Source organism: Lithobates pipiens, unplaced genomic scaffold (genome assembly GCF_037356315.1).
Source record: "Lithobates pipiens isolate NorthernLeopardFrog02 unplaced genomic scaffold, aLitPip1_a1.2 Scaffold_8, whole genome shotgun sequence".
NCBI lineage: Eukaryota > Metazoa > Chordata > Amphibia > Anura > Ranidae > Lithobates > Lithobates pipiens.
In genome coordinates, this window is record NW_027507903.1 from 472,809,193 (window position 1) to 472,831,264 (window position 22,072).

The 22,072-nt window shown below is 44.7% G+C and overlaps 1 protein-coding gene across 6 annotated transcripts in view; it reads left to right on the top strand.

Annotated features, from left to right (window-relative positions):
* Window positions 1-22,072, top strand: part of LOC143960267 (solute carrier organic anion transporter family member 1A2-like) — a 56,574-nt gene that overhangs the window by 21,645 nt on the left and 12,857 nt on the right. For all 6 annotated transcript variants that reach the window (XM_077468680.1, XM_077468676.1, XM_077468677.1 and 3 more), the window contains 9 exons: window positions 4,360-4,492; window positions 6,043-6,152; window positions 8,216-8,365; window positions 8,656-8,754; window positions 8,920-9,147; window positions 9,578-9,742; window positions 9,901-10,096; window positions 11,422-11,584; window positions 20,473-20,642. In XM_077468680.1, coding sequence (XP_077324806.1) covers window positions 4,360-4,492; window positions 6,043-6,152; window positions 8,216-8,365; window positions 8,656-8,754; window positions 8,920-9,147; window positions 9,578-9,742; window positions 9,901-10,096; window positions 11,422-11,584; window positions 20,473-20,642 — 1,414 coding nt within the window. The remainder of the gene's footprint in view (window positions 1-4,359; window positions 4,493-6,042; window positions 6,153-8,215; window positions 8,366-8,655; window positions 8,755-8,919; window positions 9,148-9,577; window positions 9,743-9,900; window positions 10,097-11,421; window positions 11,585-20,472; window positions 20,643-22,072) is intronic.

Consider the following 22,072-nt stretch of genomic DNA (forward strand, 5'->3'; position numbering starts at 1 on the left):
CTGGGCATAGGATACGCATCGAACTTGGAGATCTCATTCAACTTTCTGAAATCGTTACAGAACCTCCAAGTTCCATTGGGCTTTGGGATTAGCACAATTGGGCTGGACCATTCACTCTGTGACACCTCAATTACCCCCAGAGCAAGCATACGTTTTACCTCGGCAGATACGGCTTCCCTACGTGCCTCGGGTATCCTATAGGGCTTAAGGTTTACTCTGCTTCTAGGCTCAGTTTCAATGTGATGATGGATGAGGTGTGTACGCCCTGGGAGGTCAGAGAACTTGTTTTTGTTTTTCTGTAAAAATTCCTGAGCCTCCTGTTTCTGTGACACTGATAGAGTATCACCTACCTTGACTGGAGGGATTGGTTGTGACAAATTATTAACAGTATTTGTCGCCCCCAAGGATTCCCTGTCTTTCCAGGGCTTGATCAAGTTTATGTGATAAACTTGGAAAGGCTTCCTTCTACCTGGTTGGTGCACCTTGTAGTTCACCTCACTGATCTTTTCAACAATTTCATAAGGACCTTGCCACTTCGCCAAGAATTTACTCTCAACAGTGGGGACTAGTATAAGGACCCTATCGCCTGGGTTGAATGTCCTGATTCTTGCGGACCGGTTGTAAATTCTACTTTGGGCCTCTTGAGCTCTCTGGAGGTGTTCCCTTACCAGGGGCATTACAGTGGCTATACGGTCCTGCATTTGTGCTACATGCTCAATAACACTCTTGTATGGTGTGGACTCATTCTCCCATGTCTCTTTTGCAATGTCTAGTAGACCCCTAGGGTGATGACCATAGACCAACTCGAATGGTGAGAACCCTGTGGACGCTTGGGGCACCTCCCTAATAGCAAACATGAGGTAGGGTAATAAATGATCCCAGTCACGACCATCTTTTGCCACCACTTTCTTCAACATATGTTTCAAAGTTTTATTAAATCTCTCCACCAATCCGTCCGTCTGGGGGTGGTACACAGAGGTACGGATGTGTGAGATTTTAAATAGTCTGCATAATTCCTTCATTACTTTCGACATAAATGGCGTACCTTGGTCAGTTAGGATTTCTTTGGGGATCCCAGTCCTAGAGAACATATAAAACAACTCACGTGCAATTGTTTTAGATGCAGTGTTTCTTAAGGGTACAGCCTCAGGATAGCGGGTCGCATAATCCAGGACTACCAAAATATACTGGTGTCCTCTAGCTGACTTTACAATGGGACCCACTAAATCCATGGCAATACGCTCAAAAGGCACCTCTATAATAGGGAGCGAAACCAAAGGACTGCGAAAATGTGACACTGGGGCACTAACCTGACATGTGGGGCACGACTCACAGTATTTTTTAATGTCATCATATATGGCCGGCCAAAAAAACCTCTGGAGAACCCTCTCTCGCGTTTTGTCAGTCCCCAAGTGTCCCCCAAGAACATGGTTATGTGCCATGTCAAGCACCTGACGCCGGTACGGCTTAGGTACCAGAAGCTGTTCCACAATCTCATCCTTAACCTTATTAACTCTATAGAAAAGATCATTAGTCACCGAAAAATGTGGAAATCTTTTTTCAGCATCTGGTTCCTGAGGTACCCCGTTCATAACAGCAACCTGCTCTCTCGCATTTTTGAGAGTGGGGTCCTGTAATTGTGCAGTCCCAAAATTATCGCTAGACACCTCTAAATCTAGTATATTTTGCTCAGTGGGAGGAGCCTCCTCCTCCCCAGCCAGGACCTGTAAAGGAAAACAATCATTTTCATCCTGCATACTTTTATCATTCACAGTGGACAAGGCAACCCCCTTAGAGGTATCCTCACTCCTTTTGGGGATTTTTCTTTTTTCCCAGAGAGCCCAGAATAATGGAAAATCGCGCCCCAATATTACATTATGCATGAGGTTTTTAACCACACCCACTTCAAATTGTACGGTGCCTTGTTCAGTCCCGACTTTAGCCAGCACTATAGGGTACATTTTTGTATCACCATGTATGCACACAACACTCATATGCTTTTTAGACTCTAAGTCCCCAGTCACCAGGCTAGCATGCACCAAGGTTACAAGGCTTCCTGAGTCCATTAACGCTTTAACAGGAAAGTCATTGATTGTAATATCGCAGATTTGCGGTTCAGTCTCTAGTCCAGGAACTGCAGCACAAGATGGTTCCGCAAATAGCGACTGACGCCGGCTAGCGTCACATTCCATGGGTTCAGAGGTAAGAGGGCAATGGGCCGACACGTGTCCCGCCTCATGACATCTCCAACACTGGATAGGGCCTGGTCTCTTTGGCAAGGAGTCTTTTCGAGAGCCCCTTAGCCACCCGGGACCATCACCAGTCTTTTGTCCCTGAGACACCACTTGAGCCCTTTTCCCCCCATCAGCACCCCTCCACACTCCCCCAATAGATGGAAGTCTCTTACCAGCCGACGGCACAGATCTGGCGCTCCGGGGAGGTGAAGATGCTGCAGGAACATCACGGAGGTAGTCCTCAGTCGCCTGGAACCTCTCCACAAGGTTGACAAGTTCGTTTGCATTCTTAGGATCACCTTGTCCCACCCAGCGTTGCAAGTCAGTAGGAAGGGCTCGGAGGTAGCGATCCATCACGACCTTCTCTAGGATTTGTGCAGGAGTAGAAATGTCTGGCTCCAACCACTTTCTTGCCAAATGGATTAGGTCATACATCTGGGACCTCGCTGATTTGTCCGAGACTGTAGCTCCAGTTGCGTACCCTCCGGGCACGGACTGCAGTAGTAACTCCTAGTCGGGCAAGTATCTCCTCTTTTAGCCGAGTATAGTCCTTAACCTCTTGCTCACTGAGGTCATAGTAGGCCTTTTGGGGTTCACCTGTTAAATAGGGCGCAATTACTTCTGCCCACTCAGCGGCTGGTAACTTCTCTCGCTCAGCCACGCGCTCAAATACTGTTAGATAGGCCTCAACATCGTCCTCAGCAGTCATCTTTTGCAGCGCTTTCTGCACAGTCCTTCTCCCAGAAAAAATCTCTGGAGCGGCTCCCATCACCACAGGCGCCTCTCGATTTGCTATCAGGTGCTCAATAAGTTGTTGTTGTGCAGCCATGGACTGTTCATGTCGTCTATTGGCCTCTATCTGAGCCTGCTGTTGTGCAGCGATCATCTGCTGTTGTTCAGCCATGGACTGTTCATGTCGTCTATTGGCCTCTGTCTGAGCCTGCTGTTGTTGCAAACTCACTTGCATAAACTGCTTCAGCATCTCCTCCATGTTGCTGGACTGTTCCTGGAGTGTCATTGCAGCTTTCACCCAAGACATAAGCAGCTGTAGCCAAGTCTGTCCACACCGTTGCCCCTAGCAACCGACTTTGCCCGCATTCGAACACCAATTGTAAGGGATCTTCCCGGGGTAGGGTGTGTTTGGAGACAGTTCACAGCAGACTTGGAATTTATAAAGCAGATCTTGGCGTTTATTCGTGGTACAAACAGTCCAGCAAACAAAATATACAGCAACACCGTGCTTTCTAAGTACAACAAAAATAAAAGTCCTAGCCCGGCTGGGCGCTTACTAACAGGTTCTGCTCACCTATCTGACACTTACAAACACAGCGTCTTTCACCTGGATATCGCAGGGTGGGTTTTAGCTCCAGCAGTGGCAGTGCTTGCAGCTTCCTTCAACACACAGATTGTTCATTCCCTGGCTGAGCAGCAATCACCTGCAGACCCTACAGAGCCTTTAGCTTCCCAGGCTAATTAGGATCCAAGCTCACCTGATCCCAAACCCAGAACTGGATCGGGGGATGTGGAATGACAGGTCCCTCTACCAAACCTACCTGCCATTCCATATAAACCCAGGCCCGGCAAAATTAAATAACAACTCAGCAGCATATCGCTGCTGAGAAACTGATCCATCCTGGATTTACCATCTCACACTGTGTAGCAACCTAGGTGAGATGTACACCCCCTCGATCACTTCTCCAGTGACATGTCTACATAATGTATGATTATTATTATTATAATCAATTTTTGTTGCATTGTTTGACGTCTTACTTTTTACCACTTTTCCTCTTCCTCTGCTATCCAATGTGGTTTTCCAGATTTCACAAACTGAGGAAAATGTATCACTTAAATCCAGTACACAGCAGAAAATAAGGCCCCATACACACTATTAGATTTTCTGCAGATGTTTGTCTTCAGATTCACCAAAACCATGTAGTGCAAGGGCCTGCCTGATTGCATACAAATTGAAACTCTTGAGGTTTGACCTCATAGTACATGGTTTTGGTAAATCTGAAGACAAAAATCTGCAGAAAATCTAATAGTGTTTATGGGGTCTAAAAACAGTTTGCATCGTTTTATAACGCGCTGGGGTGGATCTGATTATTTTCCTTCTATTTATTGCTAGGCAATTTATTGGTTATCACTTTGGTCAGCTACTTTGGAGCAAAATTACATCGGCCGAGAATGATCGCCATCGGATGTTTAATCATGTTTGTGGGCAGCTGTGTGACGGCGCTACCCCATTTTATTATGAAGAGGTGAGAATGAAAAATAATAATTAACTGGAAAGGTCTGTGATGTCAGATACAGTATACAGTATACTAAATATGTATCACTCAGTTATACAAACGAACTGAATCCATGTTGATTTAAGCAACTTGTGACCCCCTACATAGCTTCAATCAGACAGGAAGAGGGCAGGGCAGTATTGGGAGACAAGGGATCTGGGCTGACAGACAACAGTTTGAGGCCCGATTCACACTAGTGTGATGACAGACTTCGCATGTGATTCACACTGCACTGCTGTACAGATCACATGCGATGTCTGTGCGATGCGATTTCAGCCATACAAGCTGTATGGCTGAAATCGCATCGCATTCACACCAAAGTGGTGTGGGACCCTTTTATTGGTCCGCACTGAAATCGGATCGCATGGGTGTTCACACTTATGCAATCCAGAACACCGGCACTGAATATAAATGAGGAGAGTGATGACCTCACCAAGGTGTTGCTTCTCCTTCATGGTCAAATGACAGGCTGAGGGTGAGTAGGTGACCGAGCTGTATTCTTTTACTATGTTGAAGAAACCCAACTGTGGCTATGCTGTTTCTCAGGAGTGTCTGGATCACAAGACTGTCTGAACATAATTCCATATTCCTTACTATCTGTGTATACTGTATGTAGGATGCTGTTTGCCTGAAGGTTAGTGTTGAATATTATTAGTAATATTCAGTAAAGATTATTTAAATTTATAGGTGCAATAGAGATAAATATTTAAGAGAGGTCAGGGCTGAACACACCTAAGAATGTAATGGAACCCTTAAAGCCCAACTTTGGACAACAAAAAATTAACCCATGCAGGGACTGTGCCTACACTACAAGGGTGAATTACAGGTTTTGGCCTAGAGGAACAAAATAGGAATATTTACTTACCTGATCCTCCACTGCTTCCGCAGCTAGACTGATCCCCCTCAGGTTCTTCCCCCCACAATCCAGTTGTCTAGGATCCTGACTTCATGAAGACCAAAGCAGGGTCCATAGCCATGCACTGAACGTGAGGATGCTGAGTAGGGTTGCAACCTATCTGGTATTCACCAAGACAGTCCAGGTTTTGAATCATGTGTCAGGGTTGCAGTCCACCTGAAACCAGGAAACATTATTCAGACAGGAATGTGGCTCGGAACAGGGCTTGAGAGGAGGGTGAGGGGGCACTATGTGCACTGCATTACTATTCTCTTTGGAGTGCCCAAAGGTGTCCCAGGTCTGTTACAATCCTATAGTGTATACTAAAACAAAAAGAAATGTACTGTGCACCACTAAAGTGTTCAGATTTGGCTTGAAGAAAAAGCAGCAACCCTAATGCTGAGGGACAGTCCACAGCCGGAGCATGGGGGAGCGCCATCTACCAGGGAGCAGAGGATTAGGTAAGTAAACTATTTCTCCTCTCCCCTGGACAAAATGAGCAATTAACCCTTGCAGAGAAGGTGCATCCCCACTGCAAGGGACAATTTAACATATTCCTGGAGTTGGGCTTTAAATTAAATGTAAAGCATTATATTAACCCTAACTGATTTTCTGTCCTATGCAGGTATCAGTTTGACAGAGCTGCCGACTACACATCAGACAATATGACATCTCATGCACACTTGTGTCTGGCCAATCACAGCCGTCCCTCCACTGATTTGGACTTCCCGGAAGGTAACTTCTAGAATCAGGTTCTTAGTAGTTCATCAAATCTGACAAGGCTCCTTTATACCTCTATACCAAACAAAATGGCCCCTGCCCCCACCTATAACTGGCCTTCACAGCAAGGAGCACATGGAAGGGCAACCCATGAAAGACAAAACCAGAGGAAATTCCCAGTTCAACTCTGCTGATGAACCAAATTAACCTGTCTAACAGTATGCGTAAAAAACGGGTTTAGTATGCACACATTTGCAAACGCATGCGTAAGCTGCAAGGCCTCTTCACGGCACCTTGTATTACCTGCAGTCCAAACTTACACATGTGTTTGCAAATGTGTAATGGGTTGGTAAGTAGACTGGTTAGTGAGTTGAGCTGGGAATTTCTCTGGTTTTGTCTTTCATGTGTTGCCCTTCCATGTGCTCCTTGCTGTGAAGGCCAGTTATAGGTGGGGCAGGGGCCATTTGTTTGTTACTGATGGTATACTGGTGAGGGGACACACTGGACACCTTTGCTGCCATTGTGCTATGTGCTGGGTGTCCAGTGCACCCCTCTGCCTTTCAGGAGGGGTGGGCTACCTCCAGGTTCACCTGCCCTCTATCCAGTGGCATAGCGTGGGGAGTTGCGGGGTGTGCCGTGGCCCCGGGTACGACATTTAGGGGGGTCGCAATTTCGTGCCAGTAGTGCCACTAATGGCTGCCTCCACCTAATTTGAATTTCCTGTGTCCCCCTGCGCTCCGGCCGCCATGTTTAGTGTCCGGCGCCCTGTGATTGGCGTATGGGGGTTATGTGCAGTGTGGGGGCTGGCCTGTCCGCAATCGCTCCTGAAGTCCCGCCTCTGCACATGACTCCCATACGCCCAATCACAGTGCGCCAGGAAACACTGAACATGATGACCAGTGCCCGGGGGAGACAAGCACTGGAAAGTGTGAGCCACTGGGGCCGCTGTATTCTCCTCCTATCCACCGGAGTCCGGACCTATGCAGGACATGAAGGAGAAGATGAGGCATGGATTGACACGGGCTGGGGGGGGGGGGGGGGAGAGGGGCGCCGTATATGTAGTGTCAGTATAAGAAGACTATTGGCAGGACAGTATAGTGGTCAGTGTAGTGTAGTGTACTGTGTATTATAGTCAGTATAGGGGTCAGTGTAGTGTAGTGGACAGTATAGTGGTCAGTGTAGTGTAGTGGACAGTATAGTGGTCAGTGCAGTGTAGTAGACAGTATAGTGGTCAGTGTAGCGTAGTGGACAGTGTAGTGGTCAGTGTAGTGGTGTGGACAGTATAGTGGTCAGTGTAGTGTAGCGGTCAGTGTAGTGGACAGTATAGTATAGTGTAGTGGTCAGTGTAGTGTAGTGGTCAGTATAGTGTAGTGGACAGTATAGTGGTCAGTGTAGTGTAGTGGACAGTGTAGTGGTCAGTGTAGTGGTGTGGACAGTATAGTGGTCAGCGTAGTGGTCAGTTTAGTGGTCAGTGTAGTTCTCAGTGTAGTGGACAGTATAGTATAGTGGTCAGTGTAGTGGTGTGGACAGTATAGTAGTATAGTAAAGTGGACAGTGTAGTTCTCAGTGTTCTGTAGTGCACAGTATAGTGGACAGTATAGTGTAGTTGTCAGTGTAGTTCTCAGTGTAGTGGACAGTATAGTATAGTGGTCAGTGTAGTGTGTAATGGTCGGTATAGGAATCAGGTAGGTCAGTACTATTGTAAGTGAAGGGACTCGGGGAGTGCTAAAAGTCCACAGGTTAGGGGGTGCAAATTACTTGTCTTGCCCCGGGTGCTGACAACCCACCCTACGCCACTGCCTCTATCTATCCATTAGAATGCATCTGCTTCCACTGTGGAGACTTTCATAAATTTACAGGAGCTAGGACCGCAGAAAATACTGTGTGCCATGAAGTGGCTCTGCAGCTTAAGCATGTAAATGTGTGCTAACTAAACCCCTTTTTTAACGCATACTGTTAGACAGGTTAATTTGGTTGGTAAGCAGAGTGGTTGGTGAGTTGATCTGGGAATTTCTGTGATTATGTCTTTCCCTCGTACCTCTATCCTTTCATCATGCTGCGGTCTCTTTCTCTGGCAGAGTGTGCAGCGGGCTCCTCCGAATCCTTCATGTGGATTTTTGTTCTGCTTGGAAATATTCTACAAGGAATTGGTGAGACCCCAGTAGAGCCTCTGGGACTCTCCTATGTGGATGATTTTGCAAAAGTGGAAAACTCACCCTTTTATATTGGTAAGTTGTATTTAATGAGAGAGGCATGAATTTTTATTATATTTTCAATTTTTCATTTTTCTTCGTTTGAAATCTGGTACAGTAATTGATCAGATAAATGGAAACCCTGCCACAAAAGTGTCCTTCCCACACTACTGGGGTTTATTATATCATATAGCACGCTGTCATAAATATGTACCTATGCATGTTTGCTTCTTAAGATGGGGATTGTCATGTAGACATCCCATAATCCTACGAGAGACAAAATTGATGCTGTATCTGATGTCTTCCTGTCTTCCTCTGTCCTGCAGGAATAATACAAACTCTGTCCATCCTCGGGCCGCTGCTGGGTTCCTTGTTGGCGTCTTACTTGGCACAAATCTTCGTTGATGTTGGTTTCATAAATCTGGGTAAAGTCATGTGGGTCATTTTTATTTCTCTAGAATTTACACACGTTAAGGGCAGATATTTCTGTGGTTAAATGCTATTCATTACAGCCAATGGTATTATGAGGAAATAGTGACATTATCCAGGTCTGAGGAGTATACATCATTTCACCACCTCTCTCCTTACAGATGAGGTATTTATAACCATGACAGACACGCGTTGGGTTGGAGCTTGGTGGATGGGTTTCCTGGTCAGTGGAGTCCTCAACCTCTTTGCTGCTGTACCATTCTGCTTTCTTCCAAAGACTCTGCCCAAAGAGGGGGAAGAGGGTCTGACTGAGTTGAGGGAGACACTGCAACCACCAGTACCTGACAACAATACAGAGACTGCCAAGAGCAAGGAACTCACAGTGCAAGGTGAGATCAGTCATAATTTCATATAGTGATCTCATGAGGCCACTCAGACTCAATGTAGTGAATGCTAACAGTCTTATGATGTCGTGTGATTACTGAGAGACAATGTAGTAAAAGCTGGTAGTCTGATGATATCATGTGATCATTTGAAGCCAATGTGGTAAAAACTGGCAGTGCAATGTCATGTGATCAGCCAGAGCTAATATTCATAAAGCTGGCCATTTCATGATGTCATGTGATCACTCAGCACAAGTGTCGTTAAAGCTGGCAGTGGAAATAATTTTATGCAAACAGTTAGAGAGCCAGCATAGTGAAAGCTAGCAATGTGATGGTGTCATATGATCACTTGGAACCAATAAATTATCATTCAACATGTACAATACATATACAATCCATCAGCTGCTGTTAATTTTAGCCTTCTTTGTTCTTGCAGGATTTCTATTCTTTTTAAAGAATCTGTTGAAGAATAAGGTCTATATGCTGTTCATTCTGGTCACAGTCATTCAGTTCAGCGCTTATGTTGGTTTATTTTCATTCTTCCCCAAATACCTGGAGCAGCAGTATGGGAAGTCTGCATCAGAGGCCATTTTTTTGATAGGTGCGTTCAGAGACTGAAGAGCTTATGTACCTCTGGGAACTAGGGGGGAACCCATGGACATCCAGAGGTACCAGGAGCTCTCCAAGAACATCACTTGATGAATAGCTGTCTATGTCCTCCCCTGAGGCCCTGTCAACTAATATGTCCTGTCTCTGCAGGGGTGTACAGCCTGCCTGTCATTGCTGTGGGCTACTTCCTGGGTGGATTTTTAATGAAGAAATACAAGGTCTCCACCTTTCTGGCTGCCAAGATTGGTTTTTTCACCTCCATAGCAGAATATCTTCTTTATTTTCTGGCCTTCGCTATGTTGTGCAAGAATGCGACAGTGGCAGGACTCACTGTGACATATGATGGGTAGGAAATGGGAAAATGTTGGGAACCCAAATATAATGTTATGTGGGGTTCTGTCTTTTGAGGAAACCCTGTAACCACTCTCAAGCAAGGCTTGAGCACTTATGATCCAACTAGATTAACCTGGAAGTGTCAGGGTTAATTCAGTTATTTTGGTAGCAATTAGAATATTCTAGAAGTATCAGTGTTGAAGTGAAGGTACAGTCATTTTTTTTTTCTTCATTTCTTTTTCTGATCTATAGCAGGGATTTCAAACTAAATTTCACTGAGGATTTCATCAGCATTATGGCTGCCCTCAAAGGGCAGGTTGCATCTGTAAGACTACGCATCTACACATAGGGGTACTTGGGAGTGCAGGATTAAAGAGTGCATTATTTACAGAGTGCAGAGTTCAGGAGTACATGGCGTGCAGAGTTTAGAGGTGCGCTACATACAGGGTGCAAGGTTTAGGGGTGTGCTATGCACAAAAAGCAAGGTTCAGCTCTCTTTTACAGGCTGTCCACATCTCACTTCCACCCCTCAACCCTCCACTCTGACCTCTGCATCACATCCCCCTATCCCCTACCTCTGCACACATCTCCCTCCACAGCCCTCAGCTCTCCCTCCTCCCCCCAAAAAGCTTCTGCACATGTCACCTACCCGGTCCTTGTCTAGTACCTCCTGACAGCGTAGGTGGCTCTGCCTCTATCTCTCACTTGCAGGGAGCTTATTAGTCAGCATCTGTCCCTGCCATGCCCCACAATGAGTGCTGCCCTTGTAAACACAGAAGTCTTCTGTGTTTACAGATGACAGTGGTGAGCGGAGGGTGAGAGCCAGAGGTGGCAGAATGGAGTTCCACCACGTTCTGGCTGAAAAAATCCCTGTGTGCAAGGGGCACATGAAAGGGCCTGGCGGGTCAGATTCAGCCTGTAGGCCTTGTGTTTGACACGTGATCTATAGTATACCGGCTTAAAGAAAAAAAATTGATAGCAGGGAAGATCAAACTACACACACTGCTATAGAAATCAGAAGAGGGATACCCCATACCGCTCTCCTAGCAGAGGGAGACCTGTTCTCATTGACCATCTCAGAGGCTTCCAATAAACATGCAGGCAGCACTGGGCTGTACAACTAGAACACTCAACTCTGTGTAAATTTGTACAAAAAATGAGTTTTCATACAAATGGTGGAAAAAAGAGAACATTTTTTAATAATTTTATCATAAACAAAGAACCCCCCCCCCCCCAAAAAAAATTAGAACTTTTTCCATTATATTAAACATAGACATGTTACTGTGTATTTATTGCACTGCGGGTTTGATCCACACAAAAAATCTTCATGTGTTTCAGAATTGAGAGCACTTCCTATTCAGATAACTTAACGGCGGACTGTAACCTGAACTGCAACTGCCCTACCGATGTCTGGGACCCTGTGTGCGGTGATAACGGCGTGGCCTTCGTCTCTGCCTGTTTAGCTGGCTGCTCCTCCTCTAGTGGAAGTGGGCAGGGTGTGGTAAGTAGTGATGGATAGCGAGCGTTATTCTGCTGAAATAAGTTGCACAGAAAAATTACAAATTTTGTTCATCAAAATGTTGTAAAAAGCATCCTCAGATTTAAAAATACAAACTCCATTAAATTTTATCGTGACAAAATACATAAATAGATATATAAAAATAAAAAAAGAGGAAAAGTGTCAAGTGGGCGTTAGACATGTGCGCCATCAATAAATTTGTTTTGTTTTGTTCCGTTCCGATTTGTATTAGCCAGTACCAGTCTCCCACTCCCATATTAAAAAATTTAATTTTTCCAACCCTCACTCAGCAGCAGAAGAAAACCTTTGATTGGTCAACAAAACACCAGTCACGCTTCCGTTGTAACGGAATTTGGATCCGAAATTCCTAAACGAAATTTCGTACAAAATTCAGAAGCATAGCAATTTGTATTTCGGATATTTCTGAATGGACAAATTTAAGGAAATTCATACGAATTTTAAATTTGTACAAAACTAATCGCACATGTCTAGTGAGCGTTAAATGGTCAACTCCAGATATATGTATTACAACACACATACAGATAAAATTTGAAATTTTATTATAAACCACAACAGGCGTACAAAAGAAAATATATATCATACATATACATAAAAAGAGTAGAGCGAATCCCCAAAAATATAAGACAGTGATACACATACAGTATATATGGCATAATGTTTTGCGGTTGTAATCTATAGCCACTTCATCAAGGCTTGGTTACTGTATAGTTTAATCAACATCTAAAACAAAAAATACACAAATACACAAAATATACAAAGTGCATACATATATACATTACAGTCCATACAAAAGAAAAAGGGGGGGGGGGGGGGGCGACAGGGAATCAGGAAGCCAGAGATCAGCATAGTCGGAGGCAGCAGACAGGATCAGGAACCATAAGGGACATCAGTGTCATGAATCTGCAGTAATGTTTCATGTCCTGTCTGTTTGCTTAGCTCTCTGTGCATCAGCTTAGGGACCATGCTCTCACACCTTTATGTTTAAGTAATCTTCTCTCAGCATGCCTCTTACAGGAAACACTATTTAACACCGTGCACTGCAAGCCAGCCTTGCATGAGCAACAGTTGTGTTTAGGCTTCTGGTGTGGCATCCTGCTGTATGTTATCTCTGACTTCCGTGAATTGACTGTGGCATGTCCTTCTGACCATTCCTGTCTGCTAGTAACTCCAACCTTGATGTGCCTTCCTGACCATCCCTGTCTGTTAGTTGCCCCGACCTTGGCTTGTCCTCCTGACTACCATATGCTTAATGCTGAACTGCTTCTTCTGCTCTGTCCACCAGAGCCAGTCTGTGAGCATGAGCTGAGAGACCCTGGGGGGCCACGACCTGGAGTCAGCTGCAGCCAAATTGATCCTCACTACTAGAGGCTCTGGTGAATACCTGCTGGCTCTTAGACTCTGCTCCCTGGGGAATTTTACGCTCTAGCTTCCTGTTTGGTCCGTGTCAGTGTTCAGGTGGAGCTGCTTTCCTGAACCACCCAGAGCTCCATCCACAACAACCAGCCGAAGAGTCCACAACCCCAGCGGTGTGCATCCATCACCTGGCCTCAGGTGACCTGACTGTCAGCCAGGCAAGTTTTCAACAGCAACACAGTAGAGAGTCTCCAGATATGTTTGACCAAGGTGAAGGCACGGAAGGAATGAACCATGCAGTTTGATTAGCCAGAAGGGGCTGGCTGACGAGCAGGAAATGATCACCAGGTAAGCCACTGTGGAACAATGAGTACTGGCAATTAACCGACAGCTGAGCAAACTGAGCACTGAGAAGGGAGAGCTGAGCCCAGCCCTGACAACCATATAGTGTAGTACTTTATTATGAGCAGCAGCAAGAGTATACACATGGAATCCAAATACACTGCATAAAAAGTTAAAAACAAGCCGCTGACACTTACATCGATCACCGGCACTCAGACCTCAATTGTGGCAGCATGACGTCCTGGCGCAAGCTCCATCCAATGCGTTTCACAGGACAGTGTGTCCTCAGGGGCCACTGAGAACGCAATATGTGAAATGCATATTTATGGGGTTTGTATTTTAAGCACTGAATTTATAAGGTTTTGATCTATCATTGAAGTTTGAGTATATTGCCTTTTATTTGTTAGCAGCTAGTTTTCAGGTGTATAGCACTGACCTTTTGTTTGTTTTTGATCTTCAGATTTTGCAATGCTTTTGGGCTGCCTAGGCAAAATTCGGTTAAACAGCTGGCTTTGTTTTTTGAGAAGGATGTGATCTTTATGTTCCAGTGGTCAAGGGTTTTCTTAATAAGACCACCTTTTATGCTAACCCTACCAATAGACCCAATCATGTCTTTATCAGGAAAGGCATATAATTGGCCTGTGAGTGCTCAAATGGAGATGACATGATTATGTTTATAAACCTTGAGGGTTCTCTTTTTCTTTGTGTCTAATGTCATGTTCTCAGCTGATGAGTCATTTAAAGGAGAAGTACAGCCAAAGCTCGTTTGGCTGTACTCCTCCTATGGTTCACATGAGTGCAGTTCGTTCCGTACTCCTGTGATCCGTTTTTGGCAGACAGTGGGCTGAAGTCCACTGTCTGCTGACATCAAAGAGCTGGCTCGGGCAAGAGCGTGATAATGGAGTCAGGATCCGCCCACATGCCTGGACCAGCACCTGGCTCAGCTTCTAAGCGAGCCGCTGATAGCCTGAGCCATCCGTTCCCACCCCTCCACAGCTCAGCGCTCCGATGAGCGAGGGGGGGGGGGGGTGGTCAGAGCAGAGAGCATTGACTAACAGCAGATCTCTGCTCACGGAGCTCTGAGAACCATGCAGTGTTCGATCGCTCGCTTCTCAGTGTTAGAGCCAGTGGGGAACCAGTGCGCAATAAACAAACAGCAATGTTTACTGACCTATTCTGTGGGTGCAGTCCGGTCATGTGATCAGCTTCAAACACCAGCTTCAGGGGAGAGGAGGGACAGCCGACAATGGATGCCCCATAGTAAGTATATGGGTGACGTCACCACCCAGGCATTGCAGCCCGTTGTCAGCGATCTCTCCTCTACCCTGAAGTCAACCGCTGGGGAGATCACATGACTATACCGAAGCACCCTAAGAATTGGTAAGTATAGACATCTTTCCTCTATAGGTTAGTTAATATAGGGCTTAGTATCTGGGTTGGCAGCAGGTTTAGGATTAGATAGTGTTAGTATGGATTTCTACTTTAAAGTGGATTTATAGGCAAAACATATTTTTTTTTCATTTTGGATGAAGCAAGGGTGGGTTATAACCACTGTCAGATTTCTTTTTGGCCATCTGCATCCCATTGCGGATATTTCCCTTCACTTCCTGTCCCATAGCCAAACAGGAAGTGAGAGGAAATCCCTGCAAATTAAGGGAATTCCTCAGGGACCCCCAGGTCACCAGAACTAGTGTCCCCATTGGAAGTTTTCCCCTTTATTACTTTTCTGGGGACAACCCAAAATATGGAATTTTCTTTCACTCTCTTTCAATTTCAATGATAATGGTAAAAAAAGACAAATAGAGAAGATGAATCTCCCTTGTGGGGGCACAGACAGCAATAAAAATCTAACAGGGGTTCTATTTCTTCTCTACTCTATCCAAAAAAAAATAAACAAAATTGCCTTTAGTTACTTCAAGTGTAACCCTAACATTAACTTTTTTTTTTCACAATGCAATGCAATGTAAATGCATGTGAGCTCATTGCAATGACCATAATCGCAAAAGTCAACAAAGTCAGTGACAGTTTTATTTACAAATAAAGCTAAGCGAAGTTGGAAAAAAATGTTTTGAAATATTTCAGAAATCAGATTTTAAAATGCAATGCAACTCAGCTTGCAAAAACATGTTAAAGCAAATGCGTTTTTATGCGCCCAACGCACACATTGCAGTGTGAATGGACACTTATAAAGGCAACACTTTTTGTCATAAAAAGCTGCTACATCTAATATGACCAGTAGGTGTCAGAGCTGCTCCGACAATTTTCCTGTGCTCTGTAATCTCCAGTAAACAGTAACAAGAGTGACATACTGTATACTTTATATTACTATTACATTTAAAGGGAATGTGTAAAGTATTACAGAAAAAGTTTTTTAAGATACCATGGTATTTATTTTTTTGTGTTTTTTTTTAAATATGGTCATACCAATATTTCCAATGTGTAATACATTTTTTTGGATTTTTTTGTAGAGGTAATATGGTTTTTCTAAAGTAATGACATTTTATTGAAATAGTTAAACATGAAATACAAAGTTAAAAATAATGAAAAAGAAAACGTCCCCAGATAATTAAAAAAACAAACAACTGAAAATGAAAAAACTTTAATGAAATAAGGTAATGCAATTAAAATAAAGCAATTACATTTGAGAAGGTATCATACAATTCTTTACTTTTGGGATTGATTTCAGACTTCCAATATTTCGTTATCAATGATTTTCCTACTTTCAATGTAGAATTGGCAGTATACATTTTAGTTGTGTAACAATTCTGAATCTGGGTATGAAAAAATATTTTTTTCATTTATATATTTTTTTGTGTGTGTTCTGATAATATTAATTGTAATATAGTATCCCAATAAACATTAAGCCTGGTACATGTTAGCCGCATATGTTAAAGAGTATCTTGCGTTTTTTTGTTTTGTTTTTTGAGCGACCTCTCCAACATTCATTATTACCATCAGAACTATAATTATAATTCAAGAGAGGTTAAATGCCATTTATATAGGTAAAAGCTTATATCGAAGTTCAGGTTATCTTACACCTATGGTATTTTTTTATTACATATTTATTACATTTTTGAAAATAAACTTTTTTTTGTTTTCCTATGGTTTCTCTCTCTCCCCCCCCCCCCCCCCCCCCCCCAATCAACATGCCAATTCAATTTTGAAATAAAGCATTTCTGCTATTATTACTGTACATACCTAATTTTAGACCCAGTGACATAACCACTGGGTCTCTGTACTTCTCTATGATGTAACATAGGAGGGAACAGCAGGGTGCTGTACATAGCTTCCTAAAAATATCTCAGCTCCCTACCTCAATGTTCCTCTTAGCCCTTGTACACACGGTCGGAGATTCTGACTACCAAATCCGTCGGAGTAGGTCTGGAAGTGATGTTGCATACACACGGTCGGACTAAGTTGTCGGAAAATCCAATTGTACATAACGTGATGCCGTTATTTCGTTAGACGGGACTACGTTCAGGCTAGTAGCCAATAGCTTTGGTCTAGGAATTTGATCTGAGCATGCATGGCACTTTGTCCGTCGGAGTAGGTTACGCATGATCGGAGTATGTCCGATAGGAGCATTTTGTTGGAAAATTTTACCGGCAAGTTGGAAAACTTGGTCCGTCGGATATTCCGACGGAAACAGTCGGATGCAGACCACACACAGTCGGAATATCCGACAAAATGGTCCAACAGGCTCTATTCACACTAATGCATTTTTTGATGCATTTTTCATTTTGCAGAAATGCAGAGAATTTTTTTAACATGTGTTCCTATGGAACGCAGCGTTTTGCATGTAAGGTTTTTTTTTTATTTTTTTTACACTGTGGTTGCTTAGCAACCAGATATATACAGTGAAAAAAAAATGAAAAAGAATGAAAAAAATAAAAACGCAAAACGCAAAACGCGGCAAAAGTCCCCTACCCGTTCCAAAAACGCAGAGGCACAAAAATGCATTGATGTGAACATGTTCCATAGGAACCCATGTTAAAAAATTTCCTTGCATTTCTGCAAAAAAAAAAAAAACACGCTACTGTGAATCGAGCCTTATAGACTTCAATGGACCCACATCAAAAACTAATTTTTACCGCTATTTGCATTTTACGTTTTTTTTTTTTACACTGTATATAGCTGGTTGCTAAGGAGGGGACCACCACATCCTTTACAAGCGATGAGTTATCAGCTGTCAGCGGGCTTCCCCGCTGAATGTAAAAAAAGAGAGTTCCCGGCTAAAAAGAAATTTGAAAAAAAAAAAACAGCGTGGGGTTCCCCCCCCCTCCCCCAGATCCATAGCAGGCCCTTGGGCCTAGTATGGATTTGGAGGGGACCTCCTATGCCAACATTTAAAAAAAAATGTGAGCGCCCCCCTCCTGAACCATACCAGGCCACATGCCCTCAACATGGGAGGGTGGGTGTTTTGGGGCTGGGGGGGGCTCTGGTCTTCCTCCATCTTCTCCTGCATCTTCTTCCTCCGGGCTTCTCCTTCTCCCGCAGATTCTTCTTCCACTCTTCTTCTTTCTCCTGTCTTCTTTGTCCGGTGTTCTTTTTCCTCTGCGCTGACAACTCTCCTCCGATGCTGCGTCCAGCTGATCTGTCCACAACGATGTCAAGCATGTCTTAGATACTGATGGGGGCGTGAACATCAGATGATGCCATCCAGAGGCCCGACCCCTTGTGACATCACCGTCCGGGCATGATGGGTCTGTGATGTCACAAGGGGGCAGGGCCTCCCGGTGGCATCATCTGATGGCCGCGCCCCCATCGTTATCTAAGACGTGCTTGACATCGGCACGGACAGATCAGTGGAACGCAGCATCAGAGGAGGGTCATCGGCGGAATCGGGACTCAACATTGGAGGAGGGTCAGCACAGGGGAAGAAGAACTCCGGACAAAGAAGACAGGAGAAAGAAGAAGAGTGGAAGAAGAAGCAACAAGAGAAGGAGAAGCCCGGAGGAAGAAGATGCAGGAGAATATGGAGGAAAAAGTGGTGAAATAGAAGATATTTTTAATAAAAGACTTGTCAAATCCTATCTACTGTATTTTTTCCCACTACACTACTTTTTTTTGGGTGAATGGGTAGGGGTACAATGTACCTGATACTCATTCACATGGGGGGAGGCCGGAATCTGGGGGCCTCCTTGTTAAGGGGGGCTTACAGATTCCCCCCTCGTCCGCAGACCCCGACAACCACTGGCAAGGTGCTTTGGGGTGTGGGGCAGAGCCCCCCTGTTTCAAAGCACCCACCCCAAGGCTGAGGGCATGTGGCATGGTATGATTCAGGAGGGGGGGCACTCGCTCATCCCCTCCCTTTCCTAACCTGCCAGGCTGCATGCTTGGATAGGGGTCTGGTATGGATTTTGGGGGGAACCCACGCCATTTAAAAAAAAAAAATTGGCGTAGGGGGCCCCCTCCGAATCCATACTAGACCCAAGGGCCTGGTATGGACCTGGGGGGGAAGGGGGGACGGCACCCTGTTTTGTTTTTTTTACAATTTTTTTTTAACTGGCAATTCTTTTTTATTTACATTCAACGGGGAAGCCCACTGACAGCTGATGACTCAGTTTACTCAAAATCTCTGTAAAACACATATCCAAAAATGCACCAAGCACGGCAAAAAGCACTGCAGAAAAGCTCAAAAGCAGCATGCATAGATGTGAATTGAGCCTTAGAGCACTCAAAACTGATAAAAGCAGTGGGTTGGCTCCAGGGAGGAGTTATCCAAATATAAAAATGGGTGGCTGTCAGTCTTGAGTAATGGCTGTTAGGCAGGTTATATTTGCATGTGGACCACCCTAGGTAATGCCCACATGTAATGCTAAGCCTCCATAACTGAAAGAACTAAAATTCAATCTGAATGAAATTAAAGGGTCGGGACAGGGACAGTCAGGCTGGGGAGGAAAATATTAGATGATGCCTTCCAATCAGGAAATGACACAGGTTCTACCTGATTTGCAACAGCTTCTAATGCACACTGTGAGAAGCTCACAGTGTGCAGTGAAATCAGAATAAGCAATTTCAGTACAGGAGAGCAGCCTGTACATCTGAGGAAGACCAGAGTTCAGATTTAAAGCCCTTTTTTAACCTCCCTGGCGGTAATCCCGAGTGTGGCTCGCAGTTAAATTTCAGTACCATTAGTGGTAACCTCAAGCCACACTTGGGATTGCATTGCAGGATCCTGGTGCAGGTTACTTACCTTTTCCCCAGGATCCTGCGATGTCCCCCCACTGTGTCTGCGGACTGCGTCCTCTGCCCAATGTCTCTGTGCGCCAGGCTCAATTCCCTGCGAGCATCGCGACGCATGGGGGCAGAGCCCGGCGGCAAATTCAAAAAGTACAAAATTCATATCACATACAGTACACTGTAATCTTACAGATTACATTACTGTATTATCATTTCACATCCTTTTTGTCTCTAGAGCTTTGTCCAGTGCCCTGCCTGCACTTTTCTATTTTATATACTGTTCTTTCTGCCTGGAAACTTGATATTGTCCATGACAACCAAAAAGTGTCCCTTTACATCTAAAGTGGTTTTAGACCAGCTAGAAAACAGCGATAGTAATTTAGAACACTTGCAGAATTGAGCGCTAGTGAATCGTGGGGAAATTAATTTTATTATTATTATATATTTTTTATTATTATTTATAGTTCTTTATTATATTATAATTTATGATTTCATGTTTCAAAGTTTATCAGTCTACTAGACTCTTGTTTGGACAGATTTAAGTGTGTTATTACTAAGAATTACAGGCCTACCATATAAAACGCCAAATTTCTATGCAAAACAATTGTATCGCTTTGTGTAGCAAAAATCTGACATATTCATACCACCAAGGTGGCTACCTTATTCATGGAGTTGGAAAGGTATAATGTTTTGTCATGTTTTCACTGCAGTTTATGTTCCCTTTGCGATTTCTCTTCTCTTCTTGTTCTTTGTGACAACCATCACTTAGAATTTAAGGCTAAATCTGTGCCCCCCCCCCCCCCGGGGTTCCACCTATCACTAAAATATAACTTTTGAGTGGACTAGCCCTCTAAATTGCTGAGTAATAATCACCACAGTATGTCTGTGGTGATTATGCTTTATCTTCATATCTTTGATATAAAATGATGTTCCTCTTGGCTTACAATGTGGCTCTGGTCATCTTACTGCAGGTTTTTCACAACTGCAGCTGTGTCCTGTCCCCGAACAGCACCGCCATACTGGGACAGTGTCCTCGGGAGGAGAAATGTGACACAATGCTGCTATACTTCATGATCCTCAACCTGGTCTGTTGCTTCATCTACTCGCTTGGGGCCATGCCGGGATACATGGTGCTCATCAGGTAATGTGTGCTGAGCCAACAACCTTTCTATTTGTTCAGTGGGTTAGCCTATGCAGAATTAGTACTTCAGTTATAGGTGGAAGCTGGTAGGCTGACTTACTTGCTATAAGAATCCAGAAGTGACAAAGTGAGAAGTATACTATTCTTAAAGGTTAAGTTTGATCTGATTCTTTTTTTTTGCCTTCCCTGTAACTTCCCCCCACTCTCATGTTAATAAAAGACAAGTAAAATGTTTCCATTTCCTCAATTTAGTTTTGGCGCTTTTGTAATCGAGGGAGCAGTAATTGTTTGTTCTGGCCTTCTCAGGGTGTTAGGAACTTCAGGTATTGAGTCTGTCTTAGTAGAAGGGGACCTCTCTTACGGCTCTGGTTCTGGTCTCGCTGGAATGGGAACAGGGAGACCGGAGCGCAGTGGGGTAGGAGAGTCCAGCCAGGAGCAGTAGCAGGTATCCGGAGATGAGGGTTCTCAGGAGCAGGGACTCTCAGTAGTAGGAAGGCTGAGGACTGCAGGCCACCGGATCAGGTTGGATGGGTCCTCAGGATACAAGGTAGCGATGCAGGAACAAGCAGAGGTGTCAGGTACAAGCAGAGTTCGGCAACAGGAGATCAGTTCAAGAAGGGTCAAACAAGCCGGGGTCGGAGCAGGAGAGGTCAACAAGGTCAGACGGAGCCGGGTCGGATATCAGGTAGGTAGCAGGTAGACAAGCAGGTATACACAGGCACGAGCTGCAGACGAGACAGCACAGAGCTGCTGCAACTGTGCCTTTAAAAAGGGCCACTGGCGCCAATCGTGCTAACGCTCGCCCGTGCGTGCGTGTACCGCGCGCACACACGAACGGCGTGCACGCGCGCGCGTTGGAAGACGCTCGTGCCTACGACGACCCGCTGCACGAACGTGCACGCGCGCACGGAGAGCCGATCGCGCAGGACGAGCGGATCCCTGACATTGCCCCCCCACAAGGGGCAACCTCCGGGTGCCCCTAGTAGGTCTTTTCTCTGGGTGTGCAGCAAAGAAGGCCTGTATTAGTCTATTGGCATGTATGTTAGTAGCAGGTTCCCATGAATTACTCTCTGGGCCATAGCCCTTCCACTTAATCAGAAACTGACCTTGTCCCCGTCGTCTTCTGAAATCCAAGATGGCCTCCACTTCGAACTCCTCACTGCCATCAATCAGCACAGGATCGGGTGGTCTTGTTCCTCTACCAGGGAAGGGGTCAGGTATGACAGGCTTGAGTAGAGCTACATGGAAGACTGGGTGTATTCTCATGGAATCGGGTAAAGACAACTCATAAGATACCTCGTTAATCCTCCTTTTAACGGGAAATGGACCCAGAAACTTTGGTGCCAACTTCCTGGAGGGACATGCTAATTTTAAATTAGAGGAAGACAGCCATACCTGGTCCCCGACTTGAAGGATCAACTCTCCCCTTC